The sequence below is a fragment of the Poromitra crassiceps genome, assembly GCF_964638095.1.
Source record: "Poromitra crassiceps genome assembly, chromosome: 28".
Lineage (NCBI taxonomy): Eukaryota > Metazoa > Chordata > Actinopteri > Beryciformes > Melamphaidae > Poromitra > Poromitra crassiceps.
In genome coordinates, this window is record NC_139651.1 from 12621915 (window position 1) to 12643740 (window position 21826).

Below are 21826 nucleotides of genomic sequence, written 5' to 3' on the forward strand. Positions count from 1 at the left end.
GACACTATAGAGACTATAATTTATTGCAATTTGCTTGTATGGTAAAGTTATCAGAATATTAATATTTTGATTTGATATGTATTACGATTAACACAGTAAAGACAATAAACAAATAAGTCAGTCTTCATCAAAGAAAAGCACAAACAAGGAGAAATTCGAGAATATATATATATATATATATATATATATATATATATATATATATATATATATATATATATATATAAAAAAGCTATAGTGTATATCAGTGGTACTCAACCTTGCCCTACTCAGGAGCCATACCCTCTGAGGTTCGAATATGAGCTGCTTCCTTCCGGGCTCCGCCTTCGTGCCCCCATAGTTAAAAAGAACAGGTACAGAAATTCCTTTGTGCCTGTCTCTATCAGAGCGTTGAACGCTGCTGGGGTACAAATGTAATGTCTCCCCATCTGCCGTTGCTGTTATTTTGTTATTTATTTATTTATCCTTTTATTCTTTTATTCTTTTATCTTTATTTATTCTTAGGGGTACAATACAGTATATCTGTATTATATACTTTGTCTGCCCTTTGGTCTGGACTGAGGTTTTTTCTCTTGTGCTTTAATACAATGATACATTGTAGCTCTTTCTTGTGATATAAATGTGCTGCTGTGAGCGAACTGCACTTTGCTACTATGCACTTTATATCTCTACTGTGCACTTTAGATCGTTGCTACTGTTGTCATTTGCACTTTAACTATTGTGTTGCACTTTAAACTGCTGCTCTAGACTGTTTTTACAATGTTATTTTTGTCTTATTTGTTTTTATGTATGTACTTCGTACTACGCTTTCTGCAATCCAATTTGCCCTTTTGGGACACTTAATAAATCTTGAATCTTGAATCTTGAATACTGACAAAAAAAAAAGGAAAACAGCTGCCCCATGAAAAAAACTAAACAAAAAGAAAAGCCACCTCAAATATGACCAGGCTACCTTGAAGGATCCTAAAAGTTCCAAATATGTGACTAACCAAAATCTGTTAAGAAAGAATAAGTGTGATACTGGTAAATTGTACAATTTCATTATTTATACTGTTGTATACCGTTATATCTATACTTTATAATATTAAGCATTATTCTTTAATTATATGGAAAGACAGGCTTACCTGTATTTGTTTGAGCTGCAGCAGATCCTCTGGTATCCTCTCAGGTGTGTAGCTGACTGAGGACACTGTACCTACCTCCGGAGTGCATGTTGATATCACGTGACAGATTGCCAGACCGAGTCTGATACATTACTGCCCTCTAGTGGCGTTAATTATATCCAACAGTGCATGTATTCACATATCAATAATACCCATGATCAATACACAGAGTACTGCACATAATGGTATTTCATTGTGACTTCTCCTTAGGGGGCCAAAATGGCGGATGCGTAGCTCTGCTGCTGCGCGCTGATGTTACAGTGGAGCGATGTATTATGTCACTTCTTATCAATGTAGGATCTTTGACGCAGTTAAAAAAAAAAAAAAAGATCTACACGGAAGTGTCTGACAGTAAAGTCATATGACCAAAGACCAGAGCTGACTGCCTGGAGAAAATGTTACCCACAAATGGATGAAAGCGCGCAGCTACGGTGATTGATATCCAGAAGGTAAACGGTAACAATAGACAGCTCTTTCTGTCTAACCTTATTGTTTGTTTAGCCTACATGAACCGTGCCGTGTGTGTTGTTGTTCCAGCTAGCAGCTAGTTTACAGCGGATGGCTTCAACAGCCAGGCCCCTAAACCCGCATCGTAACGTTAGTCACGTTACTATTAGCGTCAGTCCTAATGTGTATAAAACTATCTAACGCTAACTACACAATTCTGTAAGGAAATACGCCTGGTTTGGGTTTTTGTCTTTAGCATTAAGTACGAGCGACCATCAGTTATTGGTTGATGAATGTATTAGTTAACATTAGCTATTGAAGTGAGATCTAGTCTGAAGCTGTTTGTTTATTTTTGGATGTGTTCCAGAGATGGAGGAGATTAAATTGTCTCCTGACTATAACTGGTTCAGAAGCACAGTGCCCCTGAAGAGGGTAAGTGTTGTTTGGCTTTGAATTCCCCTCAGATTCTAGCATGTTATCTATCACTGGGCCTAAATATGCAAATGATAGAAATAGGGCGATAGACTGTGTGGATGCAATACATTAATTCATACAGAAACAAATGTATTGAGAAATACACAAATGCGCGTAAAAAATAAATCTCATGTTAAAGAAATATACAAATAAAAATGAACGTGAATAAATACGTAGGCCTATAAGATAAATGATTTTTTATAGGCCTACGTATTTATTTCCCCAGATTTCCCAGTTGTTTTGTGTCTGTATTTGTGTCTACTTTGGGATGACACAGCCTATAAGGAGGCTGATTGAATCAAATGCATGTGGGTGGTGTTTAATGACAATCGGTTGATCGTCCTTGTGGAGCATTGCTTGATTGGGTTTGCCTTATGGCATCTATCTATCTATCTATCTATCTATCTATCCATCTATCTATCTTCTAAATTATAAATAAAATGGACTGTTTGTTTCAAGAATTTTGGCCGGCCACAGCTATGCCATTTTACGTGCGATGGGGCTGAAACTTTCATGAAGTGTAAAGAGCACCCGTGTGGGTAACCTGACGGAGCCAGATTTTTAAATTAGGGATTAATTGCCCTAAAGCCTTTAGTGATGATGTCATCAGTGAACTTTTTAACACAATCAACCCGGCCAAACGCATCAATAAGCTACTGGACTGGACATGAACACTGACCCCTGCATCTGCCACTGGATCCACAGCTTCCTAACGGGGCAACAGAAGGTAAAAATCAACATCACTTCTCACCCTCTGTACCTCAGCACAGGAGCCCCCCAAGGCTGCGTCCTTTCATCTTGGCTATTCTCTCTATACCCCAACCTGCTCATATCCCACTACAACTCTGTCAACATCTACAAATACGCAAGACCATACAACCATCATAGGCCTCATCACAGACAATAATGAAACTGAATACCGTGCACAGATCAACCAAACAGTCACCTGGTGCACAGACAATAACCTCCTACTCAACTCATCCAAAACCCAAGAAATCATCGACTTCAGACGCCAGCCACACCCCAAAACCCCCATACTCATCTCCGGCGAACCCATAACCACCACGGACTCATTTAAATGTCTTGGCACCCACATAAGCAACAACCTCAAATGGAAAACCAACCGATCTAATCAACAAAAAAAGCCAATCAGAGACTCTTCTTCCTCCGTCAGCTCAAAAAATTCATTCAGAAAACATCTGCTCCGGTTCTACCTGGCCATCATACAAAGCATCCTCACCTTCTCCAGAGCAGTGTGGACACTAACTCACAAAAACAAACTACAGAGAATAATCAATAAATCCTCCAAAATAATCAACCCCCCCTTCCGTCACTTGAATCACACACCACATCTTCCAGCTGTTGCCCTCCGGGAGGCGCTACAGGTCCTACATGCCCACCAAAACAACCCGTTTTCAAAATAGTTTCTTCCCCACTGCCATAAGGACACTGAACTCTCTACAATCCCCTATACAGTATGTTAGATGATGTCATCATTCCTACTATGATGTCATAGATCACTGATGATGTCACAGACGGTGATGATGGCATAATTCATAAATGTCTTAAATCATGTCGTCTCCGATGGCCTCACTGATGATGTCATAACACAAGGTGATGTCATATTCGGGACCTATAAAGGTTTGCTCTGCGAGTCCTCTGTAGTTGTTCATAGACTAACCTCACGGCAACCTTCTGCAACAGTTCCCATCTTCGAACCTTGCAGACTCAGCTATCAAGTGCTACAGCGTTCCTAGTTATCGAGACTTCAGTTTACCAAGTGTGTCTTGGACATTAAGTATCCGCACGTAAATCCACCAGTCTCACAGCAACCTTAACAGTATGAACAACTCAGAAATGGGTTTAGCGGATAAGGTTCCACCCATCAAGAGTGAGAGGGAGGAGGGCTCAGTCACCTCGCCCTCGGCATCGGGAATCAAGGCGGAGCCAAGCTGTAATGGTTTTAAAGGTTCTGAGCAAGCCCTACAGTCCCTTCATGACTATTACGAGGGACAGCTGCAAGAGATAGCTGCGGAGAGGGACACTGCAATAGGGAGACACTCGGGGGAAATAAGTCGCCTGGCACATCTCCTGTGTGCCCGGCAGAGTCAAACTTCTGTCGAGGCAACCATGCGCCCCGCCTCCCCTATCTCTGGTTCGTCACAGTGGATAATAACCCCTCCACCACCCATTCCTCCACGCGCCCATGCTTCTGCTTCTGGGTGGGTGGTTGCTGCCCCGGCCCTTACTTCCGCGCTGAGTGCCAGCATGGTTCAAGGCAGGGCAGTGGATGACCTCCTTGGCTTATCCCTCAGTACTCCAGTACCACCTGTTCCTTCTGCCGCTGCATCTACTTCCTCCTTTCCTCCGGGTTTTCCGCAGCAGGCAGGACCACAGGGTGCCGGAGCGGGCCGCCCCGTAGGGCATAGTCGCGTCTCGGCCCCCCGCCCGGTTTTCATGCCCGAAACGTTCACTGGTACCGGCGGCCGTGATTGGTCCGATTGGTCTGGACATTTCGAGCTCGCTGCAGACGTTAATGGGTGGGATGATCAATTGAAATTAAAATGTATCTCATTGCTGCTGTCAGGCCGCGCTCGGGACCTTTATAGTAGCCTTTTCGGCGGAGACTAAGCATGACTTCGCCTTGTTGAGGGGCGCTATGGCTAGATGTTTAGAGCCGTATGATAGTGAGGGCTGGTTTCAGGCGAGCTGCTGCTATGACTGTATTGTGTACTGCTACTGTGTCTATTGTGTATTGTTACTGTGTATTGTTGTGTATTTAACTGTATTTATTGCATATGATGTTCAATGTGGAACTTGAGGCAGAGTAGGGCGGGTCATGATTTTGCGGCATGCGTAATGTTAGAGTGTGTCGTGCGAGCGAGCTAATTCCTGTGTGCTTAACTCCGCTGCTGCTGCAGCTTTCTAAAATCAATATATTGAATTAGCCACTCTTAATTATAGTACCACAGGAATGAGTCTGGGAAGCTTGGACGCTAGGCCAGCACTTCTGGCTTGTACGTTTAAAAGTGAATGGGATTTTTGTATGGTGATTTTGGTTAAATGCATGAAATAAGGTCTGTGGTTAACAAAAGTTTATGAAACAGCGAAGTTTGTGTTCAGCAAGATAATTCACAAACCACTTTTAGGACTTTTGAAGCTTAAAATGTGTATTTCTTTTAACGCGATTAATAGAAAACAAGCAAAATCAAGCATTTTTTTTTATCTAGACAATAAATAAATAAACTGACATCTTGGGACATATTGGCATTAGTACTGTTCAAATATTGATAGCCTGTGCCTGCTGCGCACAGCAATATCACATGACCAGATGATTTAGTTTGAACTTTTTTTTTTAATCGATTGAAATTTTGGTCGTCATGACAACCCTTGTGTCTCCAACAGATCATCGTGGATGACGATGACAGCAAGGTGTGGTCACTGTACGACGCGGGCCCAAAGAGCATACGGTGTCCCATCATCTTCCTTCCCCCGGTCAGTGGAACAGCAGAGGTCTTCTTCCAGCAGGTCCTGGCTCTGACAGGCTGGGGCTACAGAGTCATCTCCGTGAGTTCATCACCCATTTACGGTTTTTCTCTCTTTTTTTTATTAGATTATAGATGGATCACCTCTGTCCTCATTCAACTCCACTCCACTTTCACTACCGGATTCACTATAAAAAACCTTCTGCTCACCTACAAAGCAACCAACACAACCCAGCTCCCACCTATCTTCTCTGACCTCCTCCAGTTGTACACGCCCTCCCGATCCCTGCCTGCGGTCCTCCCTCTGCTGGCCTCCTGACCGTCCTACCGGAGCTCATGAGTGAGCGCGAGCGGCAGGATCTTTGGCTTAAGCGGGGCAAGCAGAGTTGGAGATTTACGTGTCTGCCCGCCTTGTATCTCTTGTCTTTTTTTAATCTATGCTGATCTCTTATTTATGCTATGCTGCTGATGTTTGCCATGCTTGCTGTTTTTATGTGTTTTAGTACCGTATGTTCTTTTAGCATGTTATGTACTTTTATTCACTGTACGGCGTCCAGAGTGCCGCAGTGCAACCTGGTCTGGCCTGTATAGGAGCTTCAGCTCAGGACCAGCAGGGGGGTCAGTTGGACTTCTTGACCTTGTGGTCGTACGTCCCAGTCAGGACCAGCAGGGGGTCAGTCAGTGCTTGTCGTCGTACGTCCCAGCATCCTTGTAGGCGCCGACGTAGCCGGTGTCCTCCACCTTGTCCACGCGGCCGCCGAGGCCCCGCCCCTGGCCACTCTGGTCGAAGCGCTGCTTGTGGCAGCCGGTGTATTTGGACGTGTCGGTCATGCGGTCCACCGCCCCCGTCTTGGACACTTGTGTCACGCCGACGTTGGCGGGCCCTTTGCCTTCGACCAGTTTGAAGATGGACCTCACGGCCTCCTCCCTACTTTGACCTTTGAACCTCTTTGGAGCCATATCCTCCAGGGCCTTCTGGAACTCCTCGTAGGCGATGACCCTGGCCGTCTTGGCTTTGACTTTACTGAACACAATGTCCACTTCGGTGCTGGTGATATTCTTGCCGTCGATGATCTTGCAGTCCTTGCACAGTTTGGCCCAGTTCTTGCCGTTCATCTCCCTGCCGGTGGCCTTGCTGTCACCGTGGACAGCAAAGCGACTGAAGGCCATCAGGAGCTCCTGAAAGTCTCCACTTTCCGCCATGATGTCAAGAGACCTCTGTCTTCTGGTCATATCTATACCCTCAGCGGGAAGGGTTTATGACATCACTGATGATGTCACTAGGGCATGGTCATCAGACAAAAAGTGTGCTATGCGTGTGCTCAATTCTGGTATAGTGATGTCAGACCTGTACCAGGTCATCACTGATCATGTCACAATGTCTATGACAATTGCTCACTCGAGTGTCATCAGTCATCTGTCAATTGCGAAATTAAGCAATTGTGCGATGCGCATGCCAATAGAGCAGGAGAGGCCACGCAGCAGCTGAGCTGCGGGCGAGGCACTCGATGATGTCACCAGTGATGGTCACTCGAGCAATTGTGATGTCACTGATGATGTCACAATGTCTATGACATGCGAATTCGAGCAATTGTGCACTGAGTGATGTCACTCGAGGACGCCATGATGTGATCAGTGATGGTCACTCGAGCAATTGTGATGTCATCAGTGAGTGATGTCGTCAGTGATGCGAAGTTGAGCAAATGTGCACTGCGCATGCCAATAGAGCAGGCGAGGCCAGGCAGCAGCTGAGCTGCGTATGCGAGGCAAGCTGCAGGGTGGGCGGTAGCGAGCCCGCGCAGTGGGCGAGCCTAGGAATCTACGTAAAATGGCCCATATCGACCGATACTTTATCAGATCGATATAAATCGTGCATCCCTACTTTAAATAATCTAAAATATAAGATGGCTTTGGTTTGTTTGACTTCATTGGTCACAGCATAATTCCATTTTGCAGATTTTCTGAAAATTCGTCTAAAATCTGCGATACATTTGGATGGAAACCCAACTCGTGTTGACAGATCATGTTGTTTTCTGTTGCTCTCAGTTGCAGTATCCTGTGTACTGGGATCTCTTGGAGTTCTGCGATGGATTTCGGAAGCTACTCGATCACTTGCAGCTGGACAAAGTAAGCTGGCTTTCGCTCCATCATGTCTCTCTCTGTCTCTTTTGCTTCAACAAGTTCAAAGTATTCGGATAGGCTGATGACTAGAACAGGTGTAATCTGCTGTGTTATGATAGGCTGATGACTAGAGCAGGTGTAATCTGCTGCGTTATGATAGGCTGATGACTAGAACAGGTGTAATCTGCTGTGTTATGATAGGCTGATGACTAGAGCAGGTGTAATCTGCTGTGTAAGGTCAAAGTTTTTAATGAGTTTTATCAGGTCTAGATTATGGAGAAGCGTGCATCTGTCCATCCATCTGTCTTTGTTTATTTTTTATGCCTCTTGATGTGTTGTCATCCCACCGCGTGGTATCGAAAATGGTATAGAGTATCGATATCGATATTTTCCTGCGTATCGGTATCAAAGTAGAAATTCTAGTATCGTGACATCCCTACTAACAACATTGTTTACCCATTTGGTCAAGGTCCATCTTTTCGGGGCATCCTTGGGTGGATTCTTGGCCCAGAAGTTTGCTGAGTGCACACACAAGTCCCCCAGGGTGCACTCCCTGGTACTGTGCAACTCATTCAGTGATACGTCCATCTTTAACCAGACCTGGACAGCAAATAGGTAAGGTAGCCTGTTGATTTATTGATCGTGTTGCCGCCAATGATTTATCGATCTCTAGGGCCATTATGATTTCCGCAAAACAGAAAAAAATGGACAAAGTCATGGAATTTGCTCATAAAAATTGAATCAACTCGAAAACGTGGAATATTGCAGAATCAAAAGTAGACCTAATTATTGTAGTAACCTAAACAATTTCATAATTGTGAAATAGGACTAGAGAAATAATTCAGTTTTCAGTTGTCACATACGGTATATATACCGTATATATCCTATTCCTAATCCTTACATCAACATTAAAACGGATAAAATATATATATATATATATATATATATATATATATATATATATATATATATATAGCCCTAGATTGATCCTTATAGAGTACCGCTGTAAGCCTTTGTTCACACCATAGGCAGAACTGATGCTTGACTCATGCTGAACGTGAGCTAAGCCTAACTGTTCACACCAGACACTCTCCTTTCCTCTAACCGTTCACACCAGACACTCTCCTTTCCTCTAACCGTTCACACCAGACACTCTCCTTTCCTCTAACCGTTCACACCAGACACTCTCCTTTCCTCTAACCGTTCACACCAGACACTCTCCTTTCCTCTAACCGTTCACACCAGACACTCTCCTTTCCTCTAACCGTTCACACCAGACACTCTCCTTTCCTCAGCGCCGGGCTCGGAGCTGCTCCACCGGCCCCCTCCCCCCTCCATTCACCTCATGCATGGCAGCTTCAAGCTTCACGCGTCACGCTTGGAAAATAGGACTGAATCCTGAACGATCGCTTGAGCAAGGCGTGAGCGTGGCTTCAGCGTGACACGTGCGCGCGTAGTGAACGAACAGCCTCGCCTGTTAACAAGGACGCCTAAATGAAACTTGTGGGTTCAGCGTAGGTTGAGCTTAGGTTCAGCGTAGGTTGAGCTTAGGTTCAGCGTAGGTTGAGCTTAGGTTGAGCGTTGCTTCGGCGTGTGGTGTGAACGGCCGCTAATGAGTCCTAAGACCTGCCTGAAACCCAGATGTTAGCACTTCCGGGTCCCTTGTCTCAAAGTGGAACTTGGTGAAACGGAAAAACTTTGTGTTCAGCAAGATCATCTTCACAAATGAGGACCACTTTTACGACTTTTGATCACTTCAAAAATCTTAAAAGTGATCCTCATGTGTGAAGATGATCTTGCTAAACACATGGTTCACCGTTTCATAAACCTTTGTTAACCACAGACCTTATTTCAGGCATCAGCGGAAATCCCCATACAAAAATACCATTGACTTTGAGACGAGGGAACCAGGAAGTGCAGGGATGGCCTACAAAAATATGTCATCCCTGCAGTACACCTATTTCCCAGATTGTATTCTGCCATGTTACATTAGTGAGTGAATGATGTCTCATGTTACATTAGTGAGTGAATGATGTCTCATGTTACATTAGAGTTAATGATGTCTCATGTTACATTAGTGAGTGAATGATGTCTCATGTTAACATTAGTGAGTGAATGATGTCTCATGTTACATTAGTGAGTGAATGATGTCTCATGTTACATTAGTGAGTGAATGATGTCTCATGTTACATTAGTGAGTTAATGATGTCTCATGTTACATTAGTGAGTGAATGATGTCTCATGTTACATTAGTGAGTGAATGATGTCTCATGTTACATTAGAGTTAATGATGTCTCATGTTACATTAGTGAGTGAATGATGTCTCATGTTAACATTAGTGAGTTAATGATGTCTCATGTTACATTAGTGAGTGAATGATGTCTCATGTTACATTAGTGAGTTAATGATGTCTCATGTTACATTAGTGAGTTAATGATGTCTCATGTTACATTAGTGAGTTAATGATGTCTCATGTTACATTAGTGAGTTAATGATGTCTCATGTTACATTAGTGAGTTAATGATGTCTCATGTTACATTAGTGAGTGAATGATGTCTCATGTTACATTAGTGAGTGAATGATGTCTCATGTTACATTAGTGAGTTAATGATGTCTCATGTTACATTAGTGAGTTAATGATGTCTCATGTTACATTAGTGAGTGAATGATGTCTCATGTTACATTAGTGAGTGAATGATGTCTCATGTTACATTAGTGAGTGAATGATGTCTCATGTTAACATTAGTGAGTGAATGATGTCTCATGTTACATTAGTGAGTGAATGATGTCTCATGTTACATTAGTGAGTGAATGATGTCTCATGTTACATTAGTGAGTGAATGATGTCTCATGTTACATTAGTGAGTGAATGATGTCTCATGTTACATTAGTGAGTGAATGATGTCTCATGTTACATTAGTGAGTGAATGATGTCTCATGTTACATTAGTGAGTGAATGATGTCTCATGTTACATTAGTGAGTTAATGATGTCTCATGTCCGTTAGTGAGTTAATGATGTCTCATGTTACATTAGTGAGTTAACACATTGACTGCCAGACGTTTTTTTTTGCTGTAGGTAGCTTCTGCCAAGCCGTTTTTTGAGGATTATGGCTCATTTTACAAGAGCCGAGGATTCGTTTCAGCTTGGAGTTTGTGAACATACAATATCTCAAAAGTACTAATAGAATGTGTACTTTCTCTGTCTAAAAGAGTTAGTTTGTAGAGTTAGTAGTTATGTAAGCATTAGCAGTTGAATACAGCATGGTTTTAGCGTCAGAAAGAATATTCAGAGATAAACGGCTTTTTGTGAAATTGGATGGAACAGTCACTTTAACCATTCATTTTTGGCTCTCTCTCTCTCTCTCTCCCTCCCCCTCTCGCTCTCTCTCTCTCTCTCCCTCCCTCTCGCTCTCCCTCCCTCTCTCTCTCTCTCTCTCTCTCTCTCTCTCTCTCTCTCTCTCCCTCCCTCTCGAGTTGCTTCAACTCCTCCCTCCGTGGGCGGACAAGCTTGTCACCAGTCAGTGCTTTGCTGCTCTCCTGTGCCTGCATGTCTGCACGGCCGCTGTTTGAGGAAGTCGGGATGGACTCGCTCGTTTGGAGTTTTGGTTGAGAGAAGCTTTTGCGATTCTGGTCATATTTATGCTGCGTGTTTCAAAGTGTGTTCCTCCACCTGTAATCTATCACCCGATCATAGTAGATCGGCTGAATCTATTATGTAAATTTGCAATCCCGCATCGCCAGCAATCAGCGCGAAAAGGAGAGCGTTTTCCCCCATCCATTTTTCATGAGAATGGCTGGGCTGAGAATGGCGTGACAAGTTAAAAAAATGCTTTCCTTCCTCTAGCCAGGAGAGCACTGTTGCCACTTAGTGGGTCGGTGGAATGGGTTGTAAACGTTCGGTGACTCCAATAATTATATAAGAGATGTAAAAGGGTTAGATGCACAACCCACCGTCAAAAAAAAAAAATCGATGCCAAAAACGTGTAAACACGTTGTTGGCAGGGAACAGCTGGATTCTGAAAACGTGTTCATACGTTGTTGGCAGTGAATGTGTTAATGATGTCTCATGTTACATTAGTGAGTGAATGATGTCTCATGTTAACATTAGTGAGTGAATGATGTCTCATGTTACATTAGTGAGTGAATGATGTCTCATGTTACATTAGTGAGTGAATGATGTCTCATGTTACATTAGTGAGTGAATGATGTCTCATGTTACATTAGTGAGTGAATGATGTCTCATGTTACATTAGTGAGTGAATGATGTCTCATGTTACATTAGTGAGTTAATGATGTCTCATGTTACATTAGTGAGTGAATGATGTCTCATGTTACATTAGTGAGTGAATGATGTCTCATGTCCGTTAGTGAGTTAATGATGTCTCATGTTACATTAGTGAGTTAATGATGTCTCATGTCCGTTAGTGAGTTAATGATGTCTCATGTTACATTAGTGAGTGAATGATGTCTCATGTTACATTAGTGAGTTAATGATGTCTCATGTTACATTAGTGAGTTAATGATGTCTCATGTTACATTAGTGAGTTAATGATGTCTCATGTCCGTTAGTGAGTTAATGATGTCTCATGTTACATTAGTGAGTGAATGATGTCTCATGTTACATTAGTGAGTTAATGATGTCTCATGTCCGTTAGTGAGTTAATGATGTCTCATGTTACATTAGTGAGTGAATGATGTCTCATGTTACATTAGTGAGTTAATGATGTCTCATGTTACATTAGTGAGTTAATGATGTCTCATGTCCGTTAGTGAGTTAATGATGTCTCATGTGCATTAGAGCAGAGGTTCTCAAATGTTTTTCAGCCAAGGACCCCTTAAGATAGAAAATATACCGGGGACCCCCTCATTCTGATTTGTGATTTTGGGCTAAGCTTAATTGTTTCCACGGTAACGTGCTTGACTTTTAAATTGATAGGTTTGTTAGATTAGAATGTAATCCATGAACCATTTTATATTAAAGCATACAATATTTTCATTGAACTATGAAGCTTTTGCAAAAATATATATATATTTTTTTCATTTTCCTGAAAACTTTTTGCGGACCCCCTGGCAAAGTGCCACGGACCCCTGGGGGTCCCCGGACCCCCATTTGAGAACCACTGCTTTAGGGAGTTAAAGATGTGTCATGTCCATTAGAGTTAATGATGTCTCATGTCCATCTTCCTCAGTTTTTGGCTGATGCCAGCCTTCATGTTGAAGAAGATTGTCCTGGGGAACTTCGCTAAAGGACCTGTAGACCCTAAAATGGCAGGTGCAATTGACTTCATGGTTGACAGGGTAAGTCTTAAAGGCTAAATGTCTCCCACCAATCAGAAACCAGGGGGGGGGCGGGACTTAGCACAATGACTGGTTGTCCGTGGGACTGGACTTATCCCCGTTGAGTCAGGGGTTCCCAACCTGTTTTGCACCGTGGACCAGATTAAAATGGACAAAATTGCTGCGGGGGGGAGGTCACATGTCCATAAGAGCATTTTGGTGCTGTTGGAATGTCTATTTGGCTGGGGACTTAAAGGGGGTAGGCTAGCCCGTTCCGCAGACTACCAGTCATTGTGCTAAGCTAACTAGCAGGAGGGGCGCGTCACAACTTTCTAATGCACGCCCAGAGAAGAGAAGGGCGTCTATCTTCTCGTCTTACTATCGGGAATATGGCAAATAGGCGAATCTCCCAAATGTTGCTGTGTTCCTTTAAAGTTGTTGAAGTCGAGTGATGCTGAATCAGTTGTCTATCAGATAATGAATGAAATGGATAAATGATCCCATGCTGGCAGCAGCGCTGTTAAAATGCTCATGCTGTATTTCTCCCTCCACGTTTCTCTCTGTCTGCTGTAGTTGGAGAGCCTAAACCAAAGTGAGCTAGCATCGCGGCTAACGCTAAACTGTCAGAACTCTTATGTGGAGCCGCACAAAATAAAGGATGTTGCTGTGACCATTATTGATGTAAGTTGTGAGCATCTTTTGTATTGACCAGGTAAATAATCTGTCCCCGTTCAGGTTTATGAGGTTATACCATACATGAGTGTCTAACCTTTTCAATGAAATATGTATGACTTGTGAATTGTGTCCTTTCTTTTTGCTGTGGAGGTGTTTGATCAGAGTGCACTCTCATTGGAAGCCAAGGAGGAAATGTACAAGCTCTACCCAAACGCCAGGCGAGCTCATCTCAAAACGGGTGGAAACTTCCCTTACCTGTGCAGGAGTGCAGAAGTCAACCTCTACATCCAGGTAAAGGGGGCACTACTCAACATCATTAGTTAAGAAGTGACGGAGATAAGCGAGCGCTTTTAGTACGTACGCCAGCTAGGGGGGGCGTCCGGGGCAAAGTTCTGGCACGGTTCCAGTTTTGCAGCCCCGCCCCCACCCAGAGCTGTTAATATAAGACCCCGTGATTAAACACACAGGGCCATATCTTAACACCCGGTGCAGGGGCAGGGGCCAAGCGTTTTCTCTGCTAGTTCCTGTATTCACAGGTTCATTTGCGTCAGTTCTTATTTGGTCCTTTTGTATCCACAGATTCATTTGCGTCAGTTCCACGGAACGAGATATGCTGCCATCAACCCTGCCATGGTGAGCGCCGAGGAGCTCGAGGTCCAGAAGACTCACCTGAGGGAGGACTTGGACCCCGAAGATGACCAGTGAGACCGCATTGGACTATCGCCCCCAGGAGGGGGCAGCACTATGGCTGATGTCCCCTGACCATCGCATCATAGCCAGACATTTTCAACCATAGAGCCAAAGTCACGCCCCACTTCTGGCTTAGGCGTACAAATCAAGGGATTTCATCCGCCATTAATCTTTCCATAGACATTTTGTAAAATGATTATTAAAATAGTTTTACTTGGTCAAATCAAACGATTCAGCTATATTATATAGAGACCATAGCACATTTCACTCAGACCAAAACCAACACAAATAGCAGATTTTTTCCCTCTACTTTATAAATGTTATCTAGACATCTATCTGATTCTAAATATAGCTGAATCACTTGGTTTGACGAAGTAAAGCTATTTTTATAAGCATTTTTATGAGATGTCTATGGAAAATGACGGATGAAATGCCTTGGTTTCGCATACTTAACCCGGAAGTGGGCGTGACTTTGGCACTCTACTGTATACAATACACCAGACATTTTCAACCATTACCCTCTGACCACAATTCTTTACACTGATCTACTGAGGCCCGCATTTCAGAAGGGCTTTAGCTAGATCACCACTGTGGCATTTCTTTTTCTACAAAGCTGAATAATCAGTCGAGTTCAATTGATTATATTTGTATTTTACAGAAGAAGCAATATTTTGATAATCACTTGTACATAAATTGTAGCTGCCTGCTTTGCTTTGGAAATGTTGTATGATGGCACCATGATGCCTTTGCCTTATGTGAAATGAAATTATCTGTTGCACTTTTAAATTGCCCAAATCTTGTGTTTTCTTCAAGTTATGTTTCTTTTTTGGTTTACATACTAGCAGTCTACTATTGATCATAAAGTAAAAAAACAAAACAAAAAACACTGGTCACTGGTGTACAGTTATATCTAATTGTTATGTTAGCTATTTAGTAAAAGTATTGAATTTCATGTGTTGTGCAGTGGTGTTATTTCTACCCATATGGTGTGGTGATGTAAGAAGTATTTGCCAAATCTTTGCTAGTTTCTAGCACTGAAAATATATATATTTTTATTACCACTGGGTCAGTACTTCAAAGGACGTGTTTCAGTGACCCAGTGAACATTTAAAGGGAAAACAATAGATTTTGAGTGCTAGAAATTATAGCAAAGATTTGCACTGCACTTGCACTTGGCGTAAGATATGGCCCTCCTAGTCTCTTGTGTTGCCGCTCTCTCACCATTAGATTATATATATTTATTATATATTTATGATTCGATTTGCTAACACTTTTAAATACAGGGTCTCCCCGAGCATGAAAAACATGGGCAAAGTGTGAAGTGAAGAGAATATTGACGTGAAGTCACGTGTGAAGTGAGCCGAAGGGTGCACTGAGCTGTCTCACAAATTTAGACACCAGATTCACTTCCTGTCTATATGACAAAATAAAAGGAAGTGTTAACTTCCTTCATTAAGGTTCTGTTTTCAGAGGAAGGTTATAGAAACCCTTACAGAAAAACCACATGAACTTCACATGTGCAATATCACGTGTGATTTTTCACATAATGCAATTTCACATGTGAAACGTGAAAACATGTTAAATTTCACATGTGAAAACGTGGAACACGTGAAACGTGCTTTGCCCATCGACATTTTGTAAAATGCTTATAAAAATAGTTTTACTTGCCAAACACTTCAGCTATATTTAGAAACAGGAGCGACACATAACATTACACTCGGACCAAAACGTTGTTTTGTGTTTTTTTTAAAATGTTCTATGGTCTCTCCCGATTCTAAATATAGCTGAATCGCTTGGTTTGACCAAGTAAAACCCTTTTTCTAAGCATTTTACGGAATTATATGGGAAAATAAATGGCGGATGAAAATCTCCGGTACCATGCTGAAGCAGGAAGTGACGTTCACTTTGGCTCTATTGCATTTAGGAGTGTCTTGTCCAAGCTAAACATCCTGTATCTGGTTAAATAGCGCAAGTGGCTGGAATAGCTGCTGGATGAAAAGTTGTGTTTATGGCATGATGAGAATGTATTGTATCAATGGATCCTATCCTTGCACTGGCAAAGAGGAGATTTCACTAACAGGAATACTGTCATAGGTTTGTCAATCAGGCAGGAGAGGTCATCATAAAAACAAAAATAGTATTTAATGTATTTACAATAAACGTACAATCATGTCATCTTTTCCAAGAAATATACAGAACATAACACTTTAAAATATAAATTCATGTAATTTGGGGAGGGGGTAAAATCCAAAGAAGCAATAGAGCATAATCTAAAAATCTTTAGTGACTCTTTGAAAATATAGGTGATATTTTCATATTTCAATGCCCTTTTCCTTTTAAAAGGTCCCTTGCAAAGAGCCATGAAATTCATACATAGAATACCACCCACAACATGAGCAAATACATGACTGTAAACCGTCAATAACATGATTCCACATGCTGCCTAAAGGCTCAAACCAAAGGATTATCTATCTGACATGAAGAGTTTGCTTCAAAATGACATATCCACCATTTGGGAGTGACTACTACACTCAAAAAAATGAATGATAGTAGAAAAAGTAAAATAAATCACAATACTTTTTACAGGATATAATGGCTTGTAACCACGCATACATACATTTTCACTTCATTATGTCTTAACGGCCGCATTTTGGAATACACAGCTTGAATACAACATACTAGTAATACATTTCCTTTTGCATTTTGTAATAAATGATTACATATTGCGCTGTTTATTACAAAATGTGTGTTTCACTTATGATGGTTATTTTGTAATAACCGGCGCAAAAATCTCATAATCTCACTACTATAGAATAAGGCGGATTCCGCGGCGCACAATTTCTCAACTGCCAGTTGAGCAGGCGAGCGCGTGAAGCGTGCGAGGCATGCTAGAAATGAGCGATATTTCTAGTTTGTTACCAAATGCAGGGAAATGTAGCCCAATACATATTAGTGTTCAGGCCGTTTATTACAAAATGCGGCAGATTGTTACATAATGCGTTGTTACACGGCTAACTTACGTTTATTTTGTTAACAAAATGACAGTCTAGACTTTGTTTGCCCACAGTGGATATAGCGTTTTGGAAAGAAACTCTTCATATATGCCAATACTTCTATGGCCAAAGGTCAGCTATAAAACCCAAACCTGCTGTCACTACAAGGCAAGGTCATCAAAAAGAGAACAATGATAAAAAATAAGGTGTAAAAAAAAATGTTTTTATGCTCAAAAGTTCATTTGTCATCACAAGGCAAAAACATCTCAAGCACATTTTGGTGCCAAAAGAAACAGTCCTGTCGCCGCAGGTGAATACAAGGTCAAGCGAACGCGTTACAAACCTACATGTGGTCTCCTTGGCCAGTGTCAAACCTACATGTGGTCTCCTTGGCCAGTGTCAAACCTACATGTGGTCTCCTTGGCCAGTGTCAAACCTACATGTGGTCTCCTTGGCCAGTGTCAAACCTGCATGTGGTCTCCTTGGCCAGTGTCAAACCTACATGTGGTCTCCTTGGCCAGTGTCAAACCGACATGTGGTCTCCTTGGCCAGTGTCAAACCTACATGTGGTCTCCTTGGCCAGTGTCAAACCTACATGTGGTCTCCTTGGCCAGTGTCAAACCGACATGTGGTCTCCTTGGCCAGTGTCAAACCGACATGTGGTCTCCTTGGCCAGTGTCAAACCGACATGTGGTCTCCTTGGCCAGTGTCAAACCGACATGTGGTCTCCTTGGCCAGTGTCAAACCTACATGTGTCAAACCTACATGTGGTCTCCTTGGCCAGTGTCAAACCGACATGGGGTCTCCTTGGCCAGTGTCAAACCGACATGTGGTCTCCTTGGCCAGTGTCAAACCTACATGTGGTCTCCTTGGCCAGTGTCAAACCTACATGTGGTCTCCTTGGCCAGTGTCAAACCGACATGTGGTCTCCTTGGCCAGTGTCAAACCTACATGTGGTCTCCTTGGCCAGTGTCAAACCGACATGTGGTCTCCTTGGCCAGTGTCAAACCGACATGTGGTCTCCTTGGCCAGTGTCAAACCTACATGTGGTCTCCTTGGCCAGTGTCAATGTTACAGTGCACGGGGTGATATATCGGCACACCGTTAAGACTCCCACCAATCAATTCTCAAGAGTAGAGCTAAAATTCCAGGCACAGGTGCAGGACTGCTAATTGTTTAAGTTTGGCTAATATTCTACAGTCAACCTTATCTACAATGTCAGACTATAGCTTAACATTGGTGCCACTTATTTCAAGCAAAGTATTTGTTTTCATTTGGACCAAAGCAACAAAGAGTTATCAGCGTTGCCATAGATGGAAAGAGAGATTAATCTAAATTAAGACAATAACTCCACATGGTAAAAAAAAAAAAAAAAAAGGCCTACATAATCATGAATACATCCTAAATAATATGGTTTTATAGAACGATATACAGCATCTTATAGGCAATACGTTTTTGGGACACTTGTGTTTGTATGATATGGTCAAAGGAGCTGGAGGGAGATGACAGAAAGGCTACATACAGCTGGAGGATCCAGCCAGGTGAGATGGCTTCTCTGTAGAATGTTACAGAACACTTTGGCACTCGTATGGCACTAGTATGTACAGAGGGAACGCAATCAGCACTGACACACTGACTGGACGTTACAAAACATCTCCCTAACGCTAACAGCCAATGAATCCTCTTCTTCTGTTTGAAGGGTTGACGTCTTGTTCCAGTGTTAAAAATCCCTCTTAGTTCACATCAGAAATCAACAGTCGTATTATCTGGTCTAGTTCTAGCGGTATATCAACCCATTCGCACTCTCAGGGCATCGAATTGTATACGCCCACTTGCCACGCCCCCATACTGTAGGTCCAATAATCATTCAACTCATTAGCATCCTCTACTAACTCCTCTGTTTTTTCCCATTGAACTCGAGAACACTCTCTACTAGCTACTCTGTCCCCATTCAACACTTTAACATCCTCTACTAACTCCTCTGTTTCTCCACATTCAACTCTTGAACATCCTCTACTAGCTCTGTTGTTTTTCCCCATTCAACTTTTTCATCCTCTACTAACTCCTGTTTTCCCCATTCAACTCTTTAACATCCTCTAACTCCTCTATTTTCCCAATTCAACTCTTTAACATCCTCTAACTCCTCTGTTGTCCCAATTCAACTCTTTAACATCCTCTAACTCCTCTGTTGTCCCAATTCAACTCTTTAACATCCTCTAACTCCTCTGTTTACCCAATTCAACTCTTTAACATCCTCTACTAACTCCTCTGTTTTCCCCATTCAACTCTTTAACATCCTCTACTAACTCCTTTGTTTTTCCCATTCAACTCTTTAACATCCTCTAACTCCTCTGTTTTCCCCATTCAACTCTTTAACATCCTCTAACTCCTCTGTTTTCCCAATTCAACTCTTTAACATCCTCTACTAACTCCTCTGTTTTTCCCCATTCAACTCTTTAACATCCTCTAACTCCTCTGTTTTCCCCATTCAACTCTTTAACATCCTCTAACTCCTCTGTTTTCCCAATTCAACTCTTTAACATCCTCTACTAACTCCTCTGTTTTTCCCCATTCAACTCTTTAACATACTCTAATAACTCCTCTGTTTTTCCCCATTTAACTCTTTAACATCCTCTAACTCCTCTGTTTTCCCCATTTAACTCTTTAACATCCTCTAATAACTCCTCTGTTTTTCACCATTCAACTCTTTAACATCCTCTAATAACTCCTCTGTTTTCCCCCATTCAACTCTTTAACATTCTCTACTAACTCTTCTATTTTTCACCATTCAACTCTTTAACATCCTCTAATAACTCCTCTGTTTTCCCCCATTCAACTCTTTAACATTCTCTACTAACTCTTCTATTTTTCACCATTCAACTCTTTAACATCCTCTACTAACACTGTTTTCCCCCACTCAATATTTTCTGCTCATTATTATTATGTTGAGACAGCATAAATGAATGGTGTGAGTGACAGAAATCTCTCCAATCTGAATACATGATTATGATGATATGAAGAGTTTGGTTCCAGAATGGCATCTCCATCATTTGAAAAAGTCACTCCTAAAACACGATTGGCAGTACAAATGATGGTTACTTTTTAAAAGAGAGTAGGTAGCTGTAACTAAAGTCCTTTGGTGAATAAATGGCAGCCATTTTAGAGACAGCTTCCTCCCCCTCCAATGGATATTTACAACATTTTGGAAATGAACTCTTCACATATTGTAGTGGTAAATAGCTGGACAAAAGGAGTCCATGTTTTTGATGCAAAACATATTGAGTTCTTACAAAGTAAGCCAGGGAAAAAAGTCAATGTGTCGTTTTCTCTGTAGAAATAAATTATTTGAACAGGATGTGTCAGAAATCAGAATCCCATAGAATTCCTTGACAGATCAATATTTTGAAGGAGAAAAAAGGTATTTTAGACCAGCATCACTGTAGTATGGAGTGATTATGGAGAAGCTGAGGTCAGTAGTAGACTGTTATAAAATCAATTAATTAATTAATAAAATATTTTTTTTGTCAACATCACAATGCAGTATGCATTATTAAGCATTATTCTTCCACGGTCAGAAATACAATTTGGAGGCCATAACAGCTAAATGTCGATTCAACCATCACCATGACCACTGAGTCATGAGCATCACTAGTGTCCGTGCTAGTGACAGACTGAATACTGTATTCTCTTTGTTTTCGTTGCATGCATTATTACTGGCATGCTCTGAACTCTAATGGCGGCAGGGTGGGTAAGTGGTTCAAGAGACTGTGTCCTGTAACTGAAAGGCCACAGGTTCAGTCCCCGAAACGGCTCATGTGTGTCCTGCTCACTCACTCTGGGTAAGGGCATTAGCTAAACACCTAAAAGGTCATGTCTTCTTTTTTAATCTGCTTTTGGGGAAGTTGGAGCTAATTTATAGAAATGTCCCGGAAAGGGAATGTTGGACACCGGAGAAAAAGAAAAGAACCAGTATAGCTCTGTTCTATCCGTAGGCGCTGATCCCGTGGGTGTTCCCGGGCTCAAGCACCCACGGAGAAACCTGAGCAACTACAGGGAAGATGCACTTGATAGGCCCACTTCTATTCGCCAGCGGCCGCCGGCCGGGGTCAAATTTACATTGATTTGATACAGCAAACTCCACCCGTTCCGCAGCGTGGCATAGCCCCACATTGCAAAACAAGCAGATCAAAGGGCATAGCTTGAATGTGATTGGCTAAATTAGGACGCATTGTGCACTGTGTAATCGGTGTGTAGGAGAGAACTACGCTCTAGAGCAGAGGTTCTCAAATGTTTTTGAGCCAAGGAGCCCTTACAAGATAGAAAATATACCGGGGACCCCCTCATTCTGATTTGTGATTTTGGGCTGAGCTTAATTGTTTCCACGGTAACGTGCTCGACTTTTAAATTGATAGGTTTGTTAGATTAGAATGTAATCCATGAACCATTTTAGATTTAAAGCATAAAATATTTTCATTGAACTATGAAGCTTTATTTATTTTC

At 42.1% G+C, this 21826-nt stretch overlaps 1 protein-coding gene and 1 pseudogene across 3 annotated transcripts; one reads left to right on the plus strand and one right to left on the minus strand.

The window, feature by feature from the left end:
* Positions 1-1513: 1513 nt before the first annotated feature.
* Positions 1514-15255, plus strand: spg21 (SPG21 abhydrolase domain containing, maspardin). 2 transcript variants are annotated; one of them, XM_083662263.1, is made up of 9 exons: positions 1514-1612; positions 1978-2042; positions 5490-5651; positions 7616-7696; positions 8160-8305; positions 12881-12989; positions 13542-13649; positions 13794-13934; positions 14223-15255. In XM_083662263.1, exons 2-9 carry the CDS (start codon positions 1980-1982, stop codon positions 14346-14348), a joined length of 936 nt encoding a protein of 311 aa, XP_083518389.1. In that variant the 5' UTR covers positions 1514-1612; positions 1978-1979; the 3' UTR covers positions 14349-15255. The 2 variants fall into 2 exon arrangements, with proteins under 2 accessions (XP_083518389.1, XP_083518390.1); XM_083662264.1 differs by having other exon boundaries at positions 1555-1619.
* On the minus strand, positions 6248-6772 carry LOC310799822 (tubulin polymerization-promoting protein family member 3 pseudogene; annotated as a pseudogene). Its single transcript has one exon. The product of its transcript is annotated as a tubulin polymerization-promoting protein family member 3 pseudogene (transcript).
* Positions 15256-21826: the final 6571 nt, after the last annotated feature.